General features: G+C 34.0%; 1 protein-coding gene across 1 annotated transcript in view; it reads right to left on the bottom strand.

Annotated features, from left to right (window-relative positions):
• Window positions 1-7,874: 7,874 nt before the first annotated feature.
• Window positions 7,875-18,193, bottom strand: part of NUDT12 (nudix (nucleoside diphosphate linked moiety X)-type motif 12) — a 13,767-nt gene continuing 3,448 nt past the window's right edge. The window contains exons 3-7 of the mRNA XM_012721966.1: window positions 17,494-18,083; window positions 14,256-14,423; window positions 12,975-13,088; window positions 10,564-10,763; window positions 7,875-9,661 (exon numbers count right to left, since the gene is read on the bottom strand). Of these exons, the coding sequence (XP_012577420.1) occupies window positions 9,551-9,661; window positions 10,564-10,763; window positions 12,975-13,088; window positions 14,256-14,423; window positions 17,494-18,083 (1,183 nt within the window). The 3' untranslated portion in view covers window positions 7,875-9,550. The remainder of the gene's footprint in view (window positions 9,662-10,563; window positions 10,764-12,974; window positions 13,089-14,255; window positions 14,424-17,493; window positions 18,084-18,193) is intronic.

An 18,193-nucleotide genomic window follows, 5' to 3' on the forward strand; every position in this document is an offset into this window, starting at 1 on the left:
GACAGAGTGGGGAGCAGAACGGGCAGATCAACGAAGTACACTGCTGTGGGGAGCAGCGGGCGGGTCAGGAGAGTTCTGCCATGCCATGTGGTCCTCCCGGGCAGGCGGGAATTGATCTCATGCGGAAGTGGCTTTAGCTTCTCAGTGCAGTGCTTTAATCCGCAGCGCCAGCAGGGAGGGCCCTAATTTAACATTTTTAACAGTGAATTGCAAGTAACTGAGGGACTATATAAAAAGACAATAGAAAATTATTTTCAATTTACTTTCCAAATACAAGATTTTACGATACTTATTTGACATTATTGTAATCTGACATCAGAATAAAATACCTAATATTTAAATTCAGAGAGAAGGATATATATATATATATATGCCACACCATGTGGGTCACCTCCAGGGCGAATATATAATCTCTACTATATAAATTCTTAGTAAGCATAAAGAAGGTAAGCTGGAATAACTGAATTCTTAAAGCTAGGAGAATTTTTGATTGTAAATTTTTTTAACAATTAACATCATGGAATTTATTGTTTAAATATCAAAGGAGAATGAGATCCGAAATACATGACCTTGCAAAGTAGAATGTGGGATTGTTTAAATAAATTATTTTGCTAGGAATAGTTTGCCAATGAAATTGGTCTAAACTTCAGATTAATTGCAATAGTTGTTACAGAAAAAAAAAATCCTTAATGTCTTCTTTGTTGAGGTCAGACCTCAATGTTATGTAACATATAGATATATACATTAAATGTAAACAATTGTATAAATAAAACTAAAGAAAAATTAGTGAAGAAAATTTTAGTAACTATACCATATAAGAAAATCATTTTGGTGATGAGTATATTTAATATTGCAATGAAAACAAAGCAGAATGCAGGGATTCAAAACAAGTACTACAGCTTTGAAATGAAACTGACCTTCCTTGAATTCAGAATGAATTTCTATTATGCTTAGAAGCTTAGCTTGTCAATTGCATTTCCCTGGCTTTCCAAATGCACAATTTACTTCAAATAACCAAATTAGGTTATGGATGATAGCCATTCAAATGTGCACATGATGTCTTTCTTAGCATAAATAAAAGAGGTCTAAACACACTGATTATTTAGAATTATTTTTGGATGTACCCATCCTTTCTATTTGGTAACAGAGCAAGTCACAAGCAGCTGTTGGATTTTTTATAACTGGAAAGAAATGTGCTGTTAAATTGTCTTCATATAGAACATTCCAATAATTTTCCCTTTGCTATATTATCTTTTGTTAAGTGACTAAATTAGGACAGCAAAGATTAAAATAGAGAATACTTCATTGAAAATGGCAAAAGGAAAAGAAAAAATAACATATAATCAGCTCACCTGGGTAAAGGCTTCATAAATTCCTAAGCACTGAAGGCGACATGGGTAAAATACAAGTATGTATTTTCAAAGTTAAGAAAATTAAGTAAAGATTTGAGTTCTTCAATTTAGCTCTCCTTAGGATTTTTCTGGGCTGTCCAAATTCAAAACATGATCAGTATATTTAATCTTATGCAGTGTCAGGAATGAACTACCACCCTTTAGTCAGTGTATTCTTCTTTTTTTATCTTTTTACACCATTTTTTTGTTTTGTGCATTTTTTCATCTCAGTTGTAATCCCCATGGGCTTCCCACCACCAATTCACCTGTGTGCCATCACCATAGTAAGTGCACTTTTCCCACCCCAGTTCTTATTCCATTCCCCTTTCTACCTCCATGGTTTATAGTAATCCACTGCTTTAATTTTTACTCTATTACATTATTTTCCACATCCTGATCCCTACAGTCCTGCTTAGTGAAGCCATCTGGTATTTTTCTAGCATGACCCCATCAGCTCCATACAATTGCTGCAAAAGCCATGTTTATCTTTTTTGATTGCTGAGTAATATTCCATTATATATATATGTACCACTTTTTTTTTTTTTTTAAATCCAGTTCTATTTTAGGACATTTGGGTTGATTCTGTTAAGAAGGATGTCCTAAAGGAACTCTGCAGAGTCTTATGGACTCCACCCGCTACTCCAGCTTACTGGACCCTACACACTACTCCAGTGATTAAAAACTACAACTCCCAGCAGTACCAGGGAGAGAACTGCAGGACCTCAGGGCGGAGCTAGCAGAAATGGATTGTGGGACATTTTGGGGGGATAAATAGGGCCCGTGGTTGCATCTGGCTCTCTCACTCTGGCTCTGGCTCTGACTCTCTGTCTCTGGCTGGCTTGCTGGGGAAGCAGCTCTCCGGACCGCATGACTTGGTGTGTTTTGTCAGCTTAGCCATAAGGTATTCCATTTACTTTGTATCTTGGTCTCTTTCCCAGGTTGTTTCCTATTCCTTTCCCCTTTTGTAAATAAACCTGCTATTGACCGTTTTGTGTGTCCCTGCAGTGTAACTGAGTTGTGAGTGCGCGGGTGCGGCCCCACAGACAGGCGGCCCAGTCCACTCTGGGCTACCCTGTAACAATTCCATGTCTTCCCTATTGTAAATCGAGCAGCAATGTACATGGGATGCAGGTGTCCTTAACCATTCCTAACAGCCTACTTTTTTTTTTTTTTAAATGTATTCATACAGAACTGGGATAGAAGCCTGAGGTGAGAGATTTCACCAGAGACAGAGTGGGGAGTAGAACAGGCAGATCAATGAAGTACATTACTGAGGGGAGCAGCTGGCAGGTCAGGAAAGGTCTGCCACGCCGTGGGAATCACTTCCAGAGCCGGGGATGGAACTCACACTGAAATGGCTGTGGCCAGCTTGCAGGGCTGTGTCCTAACGGTGCCACCAGAGAAGTCTGCTGTACTTTCAGTGAGCAGTGATAAACTATGTGCTTTTGTGGCTTAGGTCCTTGGGTAGAACATGAATGAAACTCAGTTATGATGTTTATGTGCAGAGGGAGAGAAAGAAACCTAAACAAGACTGGAAGCTCAAATGTTTAGTTTGGCTTATTACTTATGTGAGGTCCATTATCAGGTAAATCATTGATCTTTGTGCTGTAGACACAGGAATATAAGCCATACATTATGTGTAGTATAGTAGAGGTTACAGACTTTGATTAAGATGATTTATATTTCAGTCCTAATTCCACATCCTATGTTGACCTTAGTAACACTGTTGAAATGATATAGAACCCTGTAGATTTTTTGACACCCAATGAATATGCCAATGAAAACATAGTTTAAAAGTGTAGTTTAGAATATTCAAATAAAAGATATTTCTATTTAAATTATTAGTATATGATATTGGTCAGTTGTTCAGGTGATCCTTAATGGCTGTTACTGATATAAAAATTTGTCTATTACTATTTGTAAGACTATAAATGTCTTTTATGTTCTTTTCTAAAGAACATAAATAAATGCCAGCTTATTTAAATATGGTTTCTAAGGTTATTGGAAGAAAGGGTAGTGATGAGAATTGAATATGAAGAAACAGAACTACTTTTTGAAGGGCTTTAATTCAAGAAAAAAAATACACATTGTTGCTTCTTTAAAATAAAATCTCCTTGACTATAGTAAGAAGAATGTTATTGGAGGTAAAACTAGAAGTAGGGAGAGCGCTTTAGGAAACTGAGGTAAAAGCCAGGGGAGTATCAGAAAGCAGGATGGTGGTGTTTTAACAGTGTGATAGCCATAGAAAGGGAAGTTCCAGTTTCTGTGCCCTACCCAAGGAAGGGTGGAACAGAGCACGGAGAAGCTAGGAAAGACATGCAAGGCTAAAAGAAGACATGGAGGATGCAAGTGGAGCAGACACATATGAAGAAGCTGTGCTTGCTTGAAGGCTTTGGTCTATTACAAGGGAGTTAGGTGAAGGAGACACTGGAAAGAGACATTTTGGTGAGGTAACTGAGGGGAGGCTGACAATGGCCACCCTTATCTTGATTTGATTTTGCTCCTTTCCTTCTATATTTGCTGGTTTCCTCTGCCCCTTTTTGTATGTCTCCACCAGAATATACCTTAGACTTAGCAAGTTTTTGGGCCTCAGCTCTTCTGCTTTGGGCCAACCCTATTTATTCATGCAGGGATTAGTAAATTTGAGTGCTTAATTGGCAATCTTTTTTTTTTTTTAAAGATTTATTTATTTATGCCTACAGAACTGAGGTACAGGTCAGATGTGCAGGGGTGGTGAGAGTATTCACCAAAGACAGAGTGGGAAGCAGGACAGGTAGATCGATGAAGTACACTGCTGAGGGAAGCAGTGGGTGAGACAGGAGAGGTCTGCTGTGCCATGTGGGTCACCCCTTGGAGGGGTGGAGATGAACTCATGCTGAAGTGGCTTCAGCCTCCTAGTGCTGGGCTTTACTGCCAGCAGTGAGGGCCCTAATTGGAAACTATTTCAATTATTCATTTCCTTTTTCCCTCCCTGTCGAGTCCCCTTCCCTTTCTTCTGCCCTCCTCTCTTTTCTTCTCTCCCTCTATTGCATACTAATTGTAGTAAAGTTCTTTTGAAGTCTTAAGCACTATAGAGTTTTGTCTTTACACAGTGGGTGGCAGAATCTATTTTAGTATGTAGGTTTAGGGATTTTGTGGTGCCCCTTATCCTGTTTAACAGTATTGGAGATAAAGATATAACATGAGTTTCAAGAAGCATTAACATATTAATAAATGAAGGAGTAGAAGGAATTGGATTTAAAGACTGTTTGACTCTGGCAAGGAATAAAGTTGATGGAGATAACCATAGCATAGCTCAATGTTGGGCAATTGTAAGATTATTGGAATAGGGATATACAGTCAGAAAATTGTGGAAAAGAAAATTTTACACATATAGTGCTTGTGAAGCTTGGAGATTCCAAGTAAGTGCATCTAATAAATAAAAATCTTAGCAGAGAGGATCTGCAGGAATGTAGAGTAACAAGAGTAAAAGGCCCTTCTGAAAAATGACCTGAATTTAAGGAATTGAAAGATAAAACTGAGATTGGAAGTACTTTTGCCAACACAGTATTATTAAGAAGTTTTTACAGCTAGGATTCTGGAAATGGAAAAGTGAAAGGATTTGGAGTAGACTATTTGGGTTTAAGCTTTGGCTCTCCTGTTTATTAACAATGTGACTTTGAGAAAGTTAACCCTTCTTAACCAACTGTAAAACGTGATAAACTGAGTTAATAATTATCAGCATTTTATATGTAAAGTTTTGTGAAAATGTTATTAGTATTATGAGAATAAGCTAATTAGAGTTATGTTTTCTTAGGGTTTTAGATATACAGGGATCCATGGGTCTTAGAGATATACTGAAAAGGACAAAAACTTTTACAAAGTTCAGAAATCTGACTTTGAATAAAGCTTAAACAAAATATTAGTAATAATGTTACACACAGTGAACCAGGAGAATGCATATAGTTTTTATGGTATAAAACAAAATGTAGCAATTTATGTGACAAATACATCATGAAAATATAAATATTTATTATTCATGAGGATATATGAAATAGCTGAAAACTCAAGTGTAAGAAATCTAGTAATTTACACAAAACTGCATTTTCTGAAAAAAATCATAGACAGCACTAGTCTTGAAAACTCCGAGGTGTACACAGCTATGTGAATATTTTCTCCTGCCATAGGCAGTGCTCCCAGAGGGCCATGGAATTCTTTCTGGCTACCTGCTCATACACATTCCTGAAGTGGACAATGGTCTGAACCAATGCAGTTCCTTGCGGTCTGGATTTGCATACATCATTAGGACATCTTTTCTGGACAGTTCCAAACCCTCCAAACTGCTTGGCACTAGTATATTCAAACTTGTTTCATAAACATAAGTAAATCCAGCAAAAAAGCAAAATGACTCTTAGCAGTAAAGCTGCCGGGTAAATGGCATTTAAATCGTTTTTATCCCCACTGATGGAGATGACTTCAGTTCACTGCTGAAACTGAAAGCAGTAATAAATATTTATAAGGGGCTCTACTGAGGTGTTCAAAACATCACACTGTTCCAATAGACTACAATTTCAGGCTAGAGTAAAATGAGCAGGATAAAAAACAAACACAAATAAACTTCAGACTAGATCATTTGTACACTTTACCCCATTCTAAAAGAGATACGAGTACCATTTTCAATTTCTACCTCTGGATAGAACTTTCACATTACTAAAAATGAAACTACTTCAAAAGTGGTTACAAGAATGTTCTTAATCCATCAGGGCTGAGACAAGAAGTTGGTTTGCTCTATTCCCATGCATTCAGGAGTGGACAGCTAAGACATTTTCATGCTTTATGCTGCAGTTGTCGCTATCAGACTTCTAGTTAGAAAAGGGTTTCCAATAGAAAAAAAAAAAAGGCTTCTTTGTAAATTTAACATCTGTTTTCAAAATTTCATAGTAGTTCCTATTATTCTATAGAGCATCATTCTAACGGGAATTTTATAAAGGGGATCCACTGTTCAATGTTCTGCTTAGCAATGAAAAATCAGGAATTGTTGAAGGAAGAGTTAAAAGTGCTATTTCTACCAATGAGGATTATTTATACCCATATCCTTCAGTGGATATCCTTCAGTGACAATAGAAGGAGGAATGTGTCTGTTACCCTATGTAACATTCAAATGTTCACATTATAGTTGAAAAAAAATTCACATAACAAAAAGAATTCTGATTACTCATTTTTTCCCAGGACATTTTTATTATTAGAATGACTTTCCTTTTGGCATTTCTAATTGGGTCAAATAAATCACATTATTTGAAAATCTATTGTATTTGATAATACACTGCATTCCCTCTTTCAGAAGCAGTTTTGAATTTTAACCTTGAATGTCTTGGTAAGACAAAGGGCTGAGTATAGCATAGAAAAGCAAAGCAAAAACAAAACATCATTTTCATAATGAATTTATTTTCATGAGTGTCTTCTCTCTCATTAATTCTCCTTAACCAGTGAGGCTTTCTTTGAATGTCTTGACTCTCAGCAACATTAACCCATCTCCTCAAAATATACCCCATGTCTCCGACTCTCTGTCCCTTGGTGTCAAAGCTTCCACACTTTTGGACCTTATGGAATACCCCTCCAAATCTGTACTGAAATCCAGTTTACTTGCTCTTTGTTCTTAATTCCTTTGCAAGTGCTTTTGGTTAGCACTGAGATCTAGATCTTTGACATTTGCAAACAGATATTCTTAATTTTGCACTCTGGATTATTCTGCCCTGAATATTTTCCAATTAAAGAAAACTACCTCTTTTAAGTGCAGCTTAAAATTTCACATGAATTTCACTCAGCAACCACTACTCCCATGTCACACATACAGAAACTAGTAATTGGTTCTCATCTCTAATAAAATTTGCATTGTGGAACTTTTATTCTAAATAATTAATGAACTTTTATCTAATATCTTAGTGTATTCACATTAGCAACACAGTTTGAGGACCTGTTATTCACTGTTATGTAAGATTTAACTGACCTTATTTGGCTCCTTAGCAAATTTATACTTTGCCCTTCTATCTCATGGTCTCTATTGTTCTATTCTCTCCTATTTTCACTCAAAACCTTAATTTGGCCTTGGAAAGGATTCTTTAATCGCTTTACCAACTAAGTCAAACATGTGAGATTCTAATTCTTTTAGTCTTCCGTGGATATTAAACAAGTGAAAATTCGAGAAACAAAGATTGATAAAATCAGTCAAGTAATAAAAACAGATATTATATGATATGGAACTATAAATTTGAAGAAAAAATAACCATATGTATGTGTGTTTGTCAGTTCTGCATGTATGTGTATATATACAAACACACAGATGATACCAAACTATGAAAGTTTACATCTAAATATAAAATTAAGTCTTTTTTTTTGTGCTTTTTACTTATGCATCATTAATACTAAATAGGGAATGGAACTTGGCTTTTTCCATATTTCAAAAAACTTTATCAAGGTGCTAATAAATACATAAAACACAAAACAGAAAATAGATAAAGCTTTTAATATATTGTTATATTAATTTTTATTAGAATATATTCATGGCATTTGAAATGATCATTTCTGAATAGGCTAATCTATTTACATGTAGCTATTCACCTGGCAACTTAAATCTAATTAAATCAATCATTTACTTGGATATTAATTTTCCCTGAGTACAGGATTAATTACCCAAAACTTAATATATCTTCATTTTGTTGATACTTTGTATTCTACTTTACTATCCTAATTTAGTGAAAAACTGAAATTTTATGACATAATTTTTGAATCTGTATTAAAAATACATCTGAAGTAAAACTGAACCTAAAATCATCATATTTCATAATAATCAAGGCACATTATTTCCTATATACTCAAGTAGCTTAAATTTTATTATGTCCTTTCATATCCTGTGTAAGTCTTAACTCTGTTTAAGTCCTGGTAGTAATACATTTTTACCCATAAGAAATAATTCATCAATAAGAAAACCATCAGTAAAATACAGTTTTATCTATGAAAATTATTTAAGTCAAATAAATTTTAGTATCTGAAGTTTTTAGTTAACAATATTTGATAAATTATCAACTTCTTTTCATTCATTATAATATTGTACATATACTTAGTAAGAGCTTCTAATTCCTTTTAGGAGAACCCTACACTCACCAATTAAGTTATTTAGTTGTAATTATAATTAATTGTATTAAATTATGAACTCTAATTATGTAACTTTTGCCAATTAGCTAATTAACTGATTGGCCTTTAATGAAATTCACCTTTTAGGGTTTCCTTTTCCTTATCTATATAAGAAGGGCCTCTTCCAGTCCTAACACACACTAAAATCATATAAATTTATACATTTAGAGACTATCTTTTAAAATAATATTTAAACAGCCTTAAAAATGATTGTGCTTAATGCAAAATTGTGAGCTACTATAATTTATTTTGTCTAGAATCTTCTAGTGTTCTACCAATACTTACTTTTTAAAGGCTTCTTAGAATTTCTTGAAATAAGATCTTGTTTTTGAATTTAAGGAAGAGGTCCCAGACATAATGGAATGCTCTCACTTAAGCTCTCTTCCATAAAGGAATGATATTCTGATCGCCAGTAGAGCTGTTAAGAGAAAAATTCTAACACTGACTTAAATGGAGTAGTAGCAATACAATTATAGTATCACTGCCAGACCAATGGAAACAGAAGAAAAGTGGATTACAATGGGAAGAACAGAAGGCATTACAAATAATAGGATGTCTATGGCAATTAAAGAACTGGAAAATAAGCTCAAAACTCATTCAAATGATTTTGTCTCATTTTTCAGAAAAGAACTTAAGTGACTGGGCTAATCTTATAAGAGATGCTGGAATTTAGTAATATTTACACTTTAGAATGTACTTTTCTACCTCATGATGCTTTTATTAGAAACATGGTTTTATGAGTTAAAGTTGTAGAATACAACCAAAACAAATGTTCTGAGCAGGTTTACTCAGATTTAATAAAATGTGAAGCAGTAATGTAATTAATAAAAATATGAATTCAGTGGTTAAGTTAAAATTATACTTTGAAAATATTTCAAATGTCCAATATATTTTGTGTTGAGACACACTAACGAGCGCAAGACATTTTAATTTCACTTGAGAAATAAATGGTATTAAAAATCAATTAATATTCAGCCCAGTTATTTGATTTAGAGATTGGGGTTCATTCCAATCCAGTGTTTGATTAACTGATGTGCAATAGCTCGGCTTGGTGGCACAAAGAAAGCCTGCTGCTTCCCTTTGGTCAGAACATCCACAACCTAAAACATACCATAAATAAAATGCATTAGAATTTCAACACTGTCATACCTGAAGACTGTTTCTGTGCTCATACAATTCAACTAAAATGTGATGACTTAATAATGAAAACAAGAATAGAATATACAAAATTTAGTATAGAAAGTTTTAGCTGTTTCAATGGACTAGTGATTCAATTTAAAAATTATTTCAGAAAGGCATATTCCCTTATGAAAATAAAGTCATGAAAAAAAATTATATGATCCACACTTATTTACAAAGTGAACGCAACATTTACAACAGATTCCGTTTTATAACATTCTGAAAAAAAAAATCCAATTTTCTATGTATAACATAATTTTCTCTATGTAAAGTGAAGTATATTTAGGTCTTCACTAGGGTGATGTCTCCATTTTGTTTCTATGTAAATATTCCAGGTCATGCAAACACACACAAGTAATCTATCTTTTGGTATTTTACTCAGGGATGTTATTTTAAAAGTTCTTGTGAATTTTGTTATTCTTGTAATTAAGGACATTTAAAAATGAACAAAACATTCAAAAATTTTCATTTTTCTTCCCTGATATTTTTTGGTAGCTACTTGTTTTAATGCTAACGCTGAAGTAAGTAAAATAAGTATAAAATATCTAAATATAACATTCCTGTTTCTCATCTGAGATACAGTATGTATTTATTTAGGTTAGGCCCATGAAAAGGTCTATCTGAAGGAATGGCATTTACAATTAGAAAGTGGCACAGGATCACCTGAGTTAACATGGTACATATCAATTTCACTGCAACCCATGCATGATGAGAGGCCACAGCCATTCATTCAACTTGCTGAAAACATGTATCCTTGCTGCATGCTCAAACTGATACAGCCAGAGAACAATCAATAGAAGAAGGAAATTAAATTGAACTTTACCTGTTCTCTAGTGAACCAGCGGGCATCCTCTATTTCATTCTTGTCAACTTTAATTTCTGTAGACACTGCCACAGCTAAGCAACCAATCATTAAGGAGGAGGGCATTGGCCATGGTTGACAAGAGACATACTGAACATGGCCAACTTTGACTCCACTTTCCTCCTCTACTTCTCTCCGAACAGCATCTTCTATTGTCTCCCCTAATCAAATGGAGCAAAAGAACAAGTAGTTGATGAACATGCCCTGGACATTTTGTGTTCTGAATGGTTCAAACATTTGGAAATCACTTTGGACAGAAACCTAATTCAAAGGATCAGAAAGTAGAAGCCTATCACTAGATTGGAATTCAAGAAAACATTTTTTTTTTTTTTTTTAGTATAAAACCACAGACAGAATCAAAATACTAAAACACTTTCATTTCTTAAAGGTCCAAGTTTGTTAGTTATGCTAACATTTTAAGTTATACCATCTACAACTATACAGTACCTACTATTGGCTAAACACTAGGAAAAACTTTACTAGCACTCAATAGTTAAAAATCATCATTATATGATTTTTATAAACAGCTTGTCTCTTCCTCACTAAAAATGTAAAACTCTTTCCTTCTAATGTTAATTACAGTACTAAAAATCATACAGTAATGAAAATCATATGGTTTTAAGAAAAAACATACACCAAAAGTTTTAAAACAAGTTTTACTTTTAAAACTTTAAAAGCACATTATTTTTCTTTCTAAATAATTATTTTCCTCTAGATAACTTTGATTCAGCTTTAATAAAGCAGTGATACTTTTAAACATACTTTGTATTTCTTATTTGGCAGAATGAAAATTAGAAAAAAAGTTTTTAAGTTTATCTGAAAGTTTAGAAATATTTTGCTATTTAAATATAGCTTTCTATTTGAAACAGACTGACATATTTCCTATATTAAAATTAACAACTGAAGTTCATTAACGATAGAGTGGAAAGACAGGTCACAGACACAAAATATCAGCAAGATCATCACTAAGTACTGGCGTATAAGAAAGGATAAACAACCAAGACAAAAATAGGCCCAAAATATAAGCATGTAAAATTCAGAGAAAAAGAAAATTGGATGTCAAATGCACATTTGGAAAAGATGCATAATCACTAGGGCGATGAGCATGACAACTACAAAGACACATTTATAGCCATCAAACAGTACATTAAAAAGTCGGAAAATCCTAACTTGGTGAAGATATGGAATCACAGAACAAGAGGTAGTACAAGTTGGCAGGTGTATTTTCGGAGTGCAACTTGACAATATCTAGAAAAAATTAAGATGTTTATATACAACAAACTAGCAATTCTACACTCAAATAAATACCCCGGATATCTCTTGTAAATGTGCAGTAGAGCAGTATACAAACATTTATTGCAGTATTGTTTGTAATAACAGGAACTCTGAAAAAATCGGATTCTCCAGCAATAGCATTGATTAATGAACTTGATAATATTCAAAATGGAATGCAGCACAGCAGTTAAAAAGTTTAAAAGGCAATGACTTAGAGCTGCTAGAGGCAGCATAGTAGCTGAGTATGGACTTAGGCCAAACTGCCCAGGTTTGAATTCTTGTACTATCACTTAATTCCTGTTTGATCTTGGGCAACTTATTCAGCCCAAGATCAGTGTCCCATCTGTAGGGCTGCTATAACAATATTTACTTTATGAGGTTATATGAGAATCATACAATTTACCATATGAACAGCCTTTGGATCAGGGGTAACACTACAAGTTTACTACTCATATTACCTGTTGATGTAGACTAATGTTGGAAGTTGAGATTAAACATTAAACATATATTCATTTATCTACTCAACATAAGTATACTGAATCCTACCTCCTATGAGACAACATTTTAATGGCTTTGGATATAATATTGATAAGTAACTTCCCTACCCTTATGGAACTTTTTGTCATAAGCAGAAAAAATAATATGTAAATAGGTAGAGAAAGATATACATATACCAATGCCCTACTAGGTGGTGATGAGTACTGTAGGAAAAAACCTGGCAGGATGACAAGGACTGAGCTGGAAGGCTCATGGGTTTAAAAGTATTTGTGACAATCAGAAAAAACCTCATTCAAAAGGAAACAGTTGAGCTTAGTACAGAAGAAGCGAGACAAATCAAGCAGATACTCTGGTAAAGATCAATATGTAAAAGAATAAATGATAAAGTTTTAATAAAATTTTTCCAATATTAAAACAAAAATTATAATTAAAAATTTACAAAATATTTTAAAATAGTCCAGTTTTATAACAGAATGACATTATTTCTCCAAAATTACTTAAATTTCTGATTTTTGTTTGGTTTTGGAAATTAAATTTGTATACTTGTGAATTATAAGTTAAATTAAAATTATTATAAAAATTATTAGGAAAGGGCTTACCAGGTTCAATAAATCCAGCAAGGCAAGTAAACATGCCCGGGGGAAATCTTTTCTGGCGGCCTAACAGGCATTTGGTACCATCTGGATGAATAACTTGCATGATTACTACTGGATCTGTTAAAAATAAAGCCATATGCATGAACAACAGGAAAAAAAATACTTATTATGTAAAGTCACTGTCTAGTAGGCTATTAAGGATGCATCTTCTGTAAGAATAAGACTAATATTTAGGTATAAGATTCTTTCTATCATGATATAGTTGATTATGGAGAGTTTCACAGAAACTGCATAAAATATAACCAATAATCTAAAGGAAGCCATTTTTGTCCCCTAAAATAATATTAGGAGTTTTAATATGCTAAGCATGTTGTTATTTAATTAGAAAAAGCTTGAGTACTATAAAATTAAGACATTATGTTGTACACCTGAAATTAAATAGTATGTTAATTATACTTTAATTAAGTAAAAATTTTGAGTAGATAAACTCATGCAGTTAAACTACATGGGAAAAAAATCAAATTTTACCATAGTAAATATTGTGAGTATACCTCTTCCTTCCATCCCAAACCTCAATCAAATGTTTTTAAAAGCTAATGTGGCTGTATGATTAGGCTTAAGCTAGTAAGAAAAGTTAAAATAAGTAACAGTTCTTCTAACCAGAAGACTAATCCAGCAAATTCTCACTAGATCATGACTGAGCACCAGAAATCAAAAGTAAAAGGCACTGAGCAGCAAAAACAGATGTCACTAGGCCATTACTTTATTCTCAGGAGACCTACTCAGGTGTTGCTGAATCTATCTATTCTTTTTTCACACAGTTTTAAAGAGCTCAGTTATCAGATTTCCAAACTCACAGCACACTCAAAGCAGCAATTAAGAGTGAAGACACAGGCAGACAACAGTGGTAATGAGAAGCTATCTCAGGCTGTCTTGCCTTGCTCATGGCTGAAATAGGCACTGAATTGTGGGGACTATTTTATTTATTTATTTTTGTCTTTGCCCTAACAGAAGCAGGATTGATGGGGTTTTGAAATTTTGTATTAAGCACATCAACTTTATATTGTTTTACCCAGAATTAAGAAATGACTAACTACATACAAATGCCCTTTACCTAGATGTTATGAAAGGAATACCTTAATACTTATGGTCTTAGTGGCTAAATTATACATGCTTTTAACAAATAGGTAAATCCCTCAGCAACTCAAGGTCTTATCTTTCCAGAATGTGTTATTTTCGAAGATTCCAGGTGGCTGTGGGATCACTGTAAAATAAATGGCTTACCAACTCTTGGATATGATGTATTATGAACACCATGGAGGCTAGGGCAGTCTTCTTTTATGCATACTCTTTTATAGCCACCCTCTTCGATTTTAGTTGTACTTCCACAGGTCGGACAGAATTTATATCGGCTATGCCAGGCAAGAACAGATCTTGCTTGAGCTACAACCCCTTTAAGAGAATAACACATTTTAATTCTATGACAAATGACAGATTATTATATAAGTAAAATATTCCTTCATCAAAACTAAGATACTGAATTTCTTAAAAGTAATGTGATCGGGGTTTTTTAGTGTTTCTATTTTTATGTTTATATTTCTTTTAAAATAAAAGATCTCATTTTAAAGATGACAGATTAAACGGCAATTTGACCTAATAAAATAGGACTATTATATAAGACAAATGTACTAACATCCATTATATACAATGTATTAACTCAGGGTTGTATTACAGGTGATTTTTAAATTTCAGATATGCATTCAGGTGTATAGTATAATGACTTTACAAATAGTAATTTTATGAGTCACTTTTATAAAAGTACATTATAAAGGCAGCTCCTTATTTAGATTTGAATTGTAAAGAAAATATCAATAGAAAAGTGTAGGAACCCATTTCTGCTTTCCCTGGTAACTAAGTCACTATTGATCTATGTCAGTGTAGAACATATCCTGTTTACAACTAGAAAGCAGAAAAATATGAAAAATATTGCATTTCTAATTAACTTTGCTTATTAAAAAATTCTTACTATTAGAAATCCTCGACTTATAGAACATACAGATTTAGAATATTTAGAATGTACACTAGAATATATAATTCTGGTTATATACTCTTTAACCTGGTACTTAAAGAAAGAAATTAATATGGCCTTACCAGAATTACTAAAATTGAGACAATGAGACTAGAAATGTTACATTTCAATGCCTGAAAACTGGCTCTCCCTTAAATATTCCATTTGTTCTAAGAATTTTTGAAATAAAAGAATCACAAATGATAATATTTTATTTATTTAATATCAAAAAGAGCACGTTTATTATAAAAAGGGAGAGAAGAGTTAAGGACACTTGCACAGACACAAATGGGCAGAAAGAGCTGCCCCCGAAAGGGACAGGTTTATAAAAGAGTGAACTTCACTCTCACAGGTGGGCAGACCTGGGCGGAGAGCTGCCGCTGCTGCTTTGCAAAGGAAGAAGGCTGGCAAAGACACACACCTGCGAGGTCACAGGTGGGCAGGAAAGCTGCTGCCAACAATATTACTTTAAAATTAGGAAAAATGAAACTAATAATCTATCCATAAATAAATATAAACCTAAATTATAATGAATCATGGGTAATATTATTTACTTACAACCTTACCTTATAATATGCAATTCACATGGAAGTATCTGTAGTATTTAAGCATCATTACAATAAGGAAAATTAATACTGAGTGTTTATTATGTTCCAAGCATCATGCAAATATGTTTGTATATTTTTAGTGTTTAGAGTGACCCTAAAAAGTTGGTACTATTACCTTGATTCTGAAGGAGGAAACTAAGGTGCAGAATAGTTATGTGATGGTATAAGCTACACAGTAAGTGGGATTGAGTTCCTTACTAGAAACAAATACAAGAGTTCCTTTTGATCTTAAAATTATATATACATCTCTAGGAAAATATGTTGTCTTTAAGAAGTACAGTGTTTTCTCTAGATAGGAATAAGTATTAAGCAGGTTCTACTATGTTACCTAAGAGAAAGAGATGCTGGTAAGTGACCATTTTCTAACCTCCCAACTATCCCATCTACCATAATCTATATAGTTTTGTTCTTTCATCCACTAATACCCTTTTGAAGTTTATCAACAACTTCATATTGCTAAAACCAAGATCCCTACAAAACAACTTTGTCATCTTATTTAAATTCTCAAATTATTTTACCATGAGTTCCAAGAAGGCTGTTCTCCTGGTTTCCACGAGGATATTCTGATTTCCTCCTACTTTCGGCAATACTGTCAATGTCACTTTTGCTGGCTTTTCCGCTCTAAATGACCTCTAAATTTGGGATTTAGGTATAATTCTGAAGCTCTCTTCCTTCCTTGTTCTCAACCATCTCAGTAATTTCAGTTAGTTAGAATTTAAATGCCAACTTTGTGTTGATGACTCCTAAATGGTATTTCTAGTTCACACCTCCCCTCTGTGTTCCAGGTTTTAATACCCTTCTCTAAAATTTACATGTCCCAAACCAAATTTTTAGTTACTTTCACGTTTATTTTGCTTTTCTGGCTTTACCCATAATGCTCTATTATTATTTTAAGATTTATTTATATGTTCATACAGAACTGGGGTACAGGCTAGAGGTGCAGGGGTGGTGAGAGGATTCACCAGAGACAAAGAGGGGAGCAGAACAGGCAGGTCGACGCAGTACACTGCTGAGGGGAGCAGTGGGAGTCAGGAAAGGTCTGCAGCACCATGTGAATCACCTCCGGGGCAGGGGGGATTGAACTCATGCTGAAGTGGCTTTAGCTTCTTGGTGCTGTGCTTTAACCCGCTGCGCCACCAGGGAGGGGCCCATAATGCTCTATTATTTTTATCAAGAAATAGTTTTCACCAATTTTATCTCCAAACTATATCTTGAATGTAACCACTTTTCTCCATCTCTGGTATTATGACCCACTTCAGGTCCAGGTCACTATCATCTCTCTCTTTTTATAGTTGTTTCTACCACTAGAACATTTTGAATTCTTGATTTCTCTGTACTTTATCAATCTAAGGCACACAACCTCTTATCAGAACTCAATTGTCTCTAAACTCTTCTTTACAAAATTCCTCACTTCAATACTTAATTGTTTTATGGTTTTGTTTCTTTTTTTAAAAAACACAGATCAGGTTACATTTAAATAGGATTTTGAATTAAGCCTCTACTTTCTTACCAGAGCACATGAACTAATATACTCAAAGACAGAGAAAACACAGTGATCAGGTCTTAGCCATGAAACTTGGTAGACAGCATGTGCTTATTAAGTATTCACTGAAGAATCAAATGAAACCAGAAAGCACAAATGTTAATTCTGGGGAAACTAATCTTGGCTGATTAAATCTGCTGTAATTTCCCAGGAGAGTAGTCCTCTGGTGTGAGAACTTCAGGAAGTTTCTAATTGTTTACTAGAAAAAAGTATGTCTTCACAAATATGCAGATACATACAACTCCAACCCACCTCCACTTAGCAGATTATTACCAGTGCAAGTAAATGGTGTTCCATACTTACCTGCTTCTTTTTCTTTCAACTGCAGAAGAGCTGGCATTGGAGGATGAAGAAAATAACAATTTTCATGTCTTTGCTTAAATTCTTCGGCAGCAACAGGATCTATATCTAGAGCAAACCAGGCAACCAACCCATCTTCTTCACCTCTTCGGACTTCCCCAGCATAATTAAATAACTCTTTTCTTATTTCAAGTTCTACTCCAAGGAATATCAAGGTGATTTTCTCAGGGTGAGCCAAATAATCTTTTATGTCTGTGTAGTTCAGTTGACAAAGTTTGACTTCAGGCTGTTGAGAACTTTCTTTATTGCCACCTAGAGTAACCAAGGGTTTTAAATCTGAGAAAAGAATATAAACTGTGGTTGGATGGCTTTCTTTAGCTAGTAGCCAGTCAGAATTAGTTCTTTTTTCACTTTTCCGGTCTAGTAGTGTCCTGCTAAAATAATTTTCACATTCTTCCACATCACTGGTTAGAAACCAAGGCTTCTTTCCACCTTTCGCATTAGCTAGTAAGTTAGCTATATGCTTATAACCCCAAAATTTAGCAATATCTAGTGCGGTCTGCTTTGATTTATTGACGATGGATCTGTCACACCTACAGATGGAAGGAAAAGTAAGATAGGAAATAAATATTTTCCTCAGTATTTAGTCTAAAAAAAAAAAACAACAAACTTCCATATACACATGCTATTCCTCTAGTGATTA

The sequence above is a fragment of the Condylura cristata genome, unplaced genomic scaffold (genome assembly GCF_000260355.1).
Source record: "Condylura cristata isolate star-nosed mole 26May11 unplaced genomic scaffold, ConCri1.0 scaffold00007, whole genome shotgun sequence".
NCBI lineage: Eukaryota > Metazoa > Chordata > Mammalia > Eulipotyphla > Talpidae > Condylura > Condylura cristata.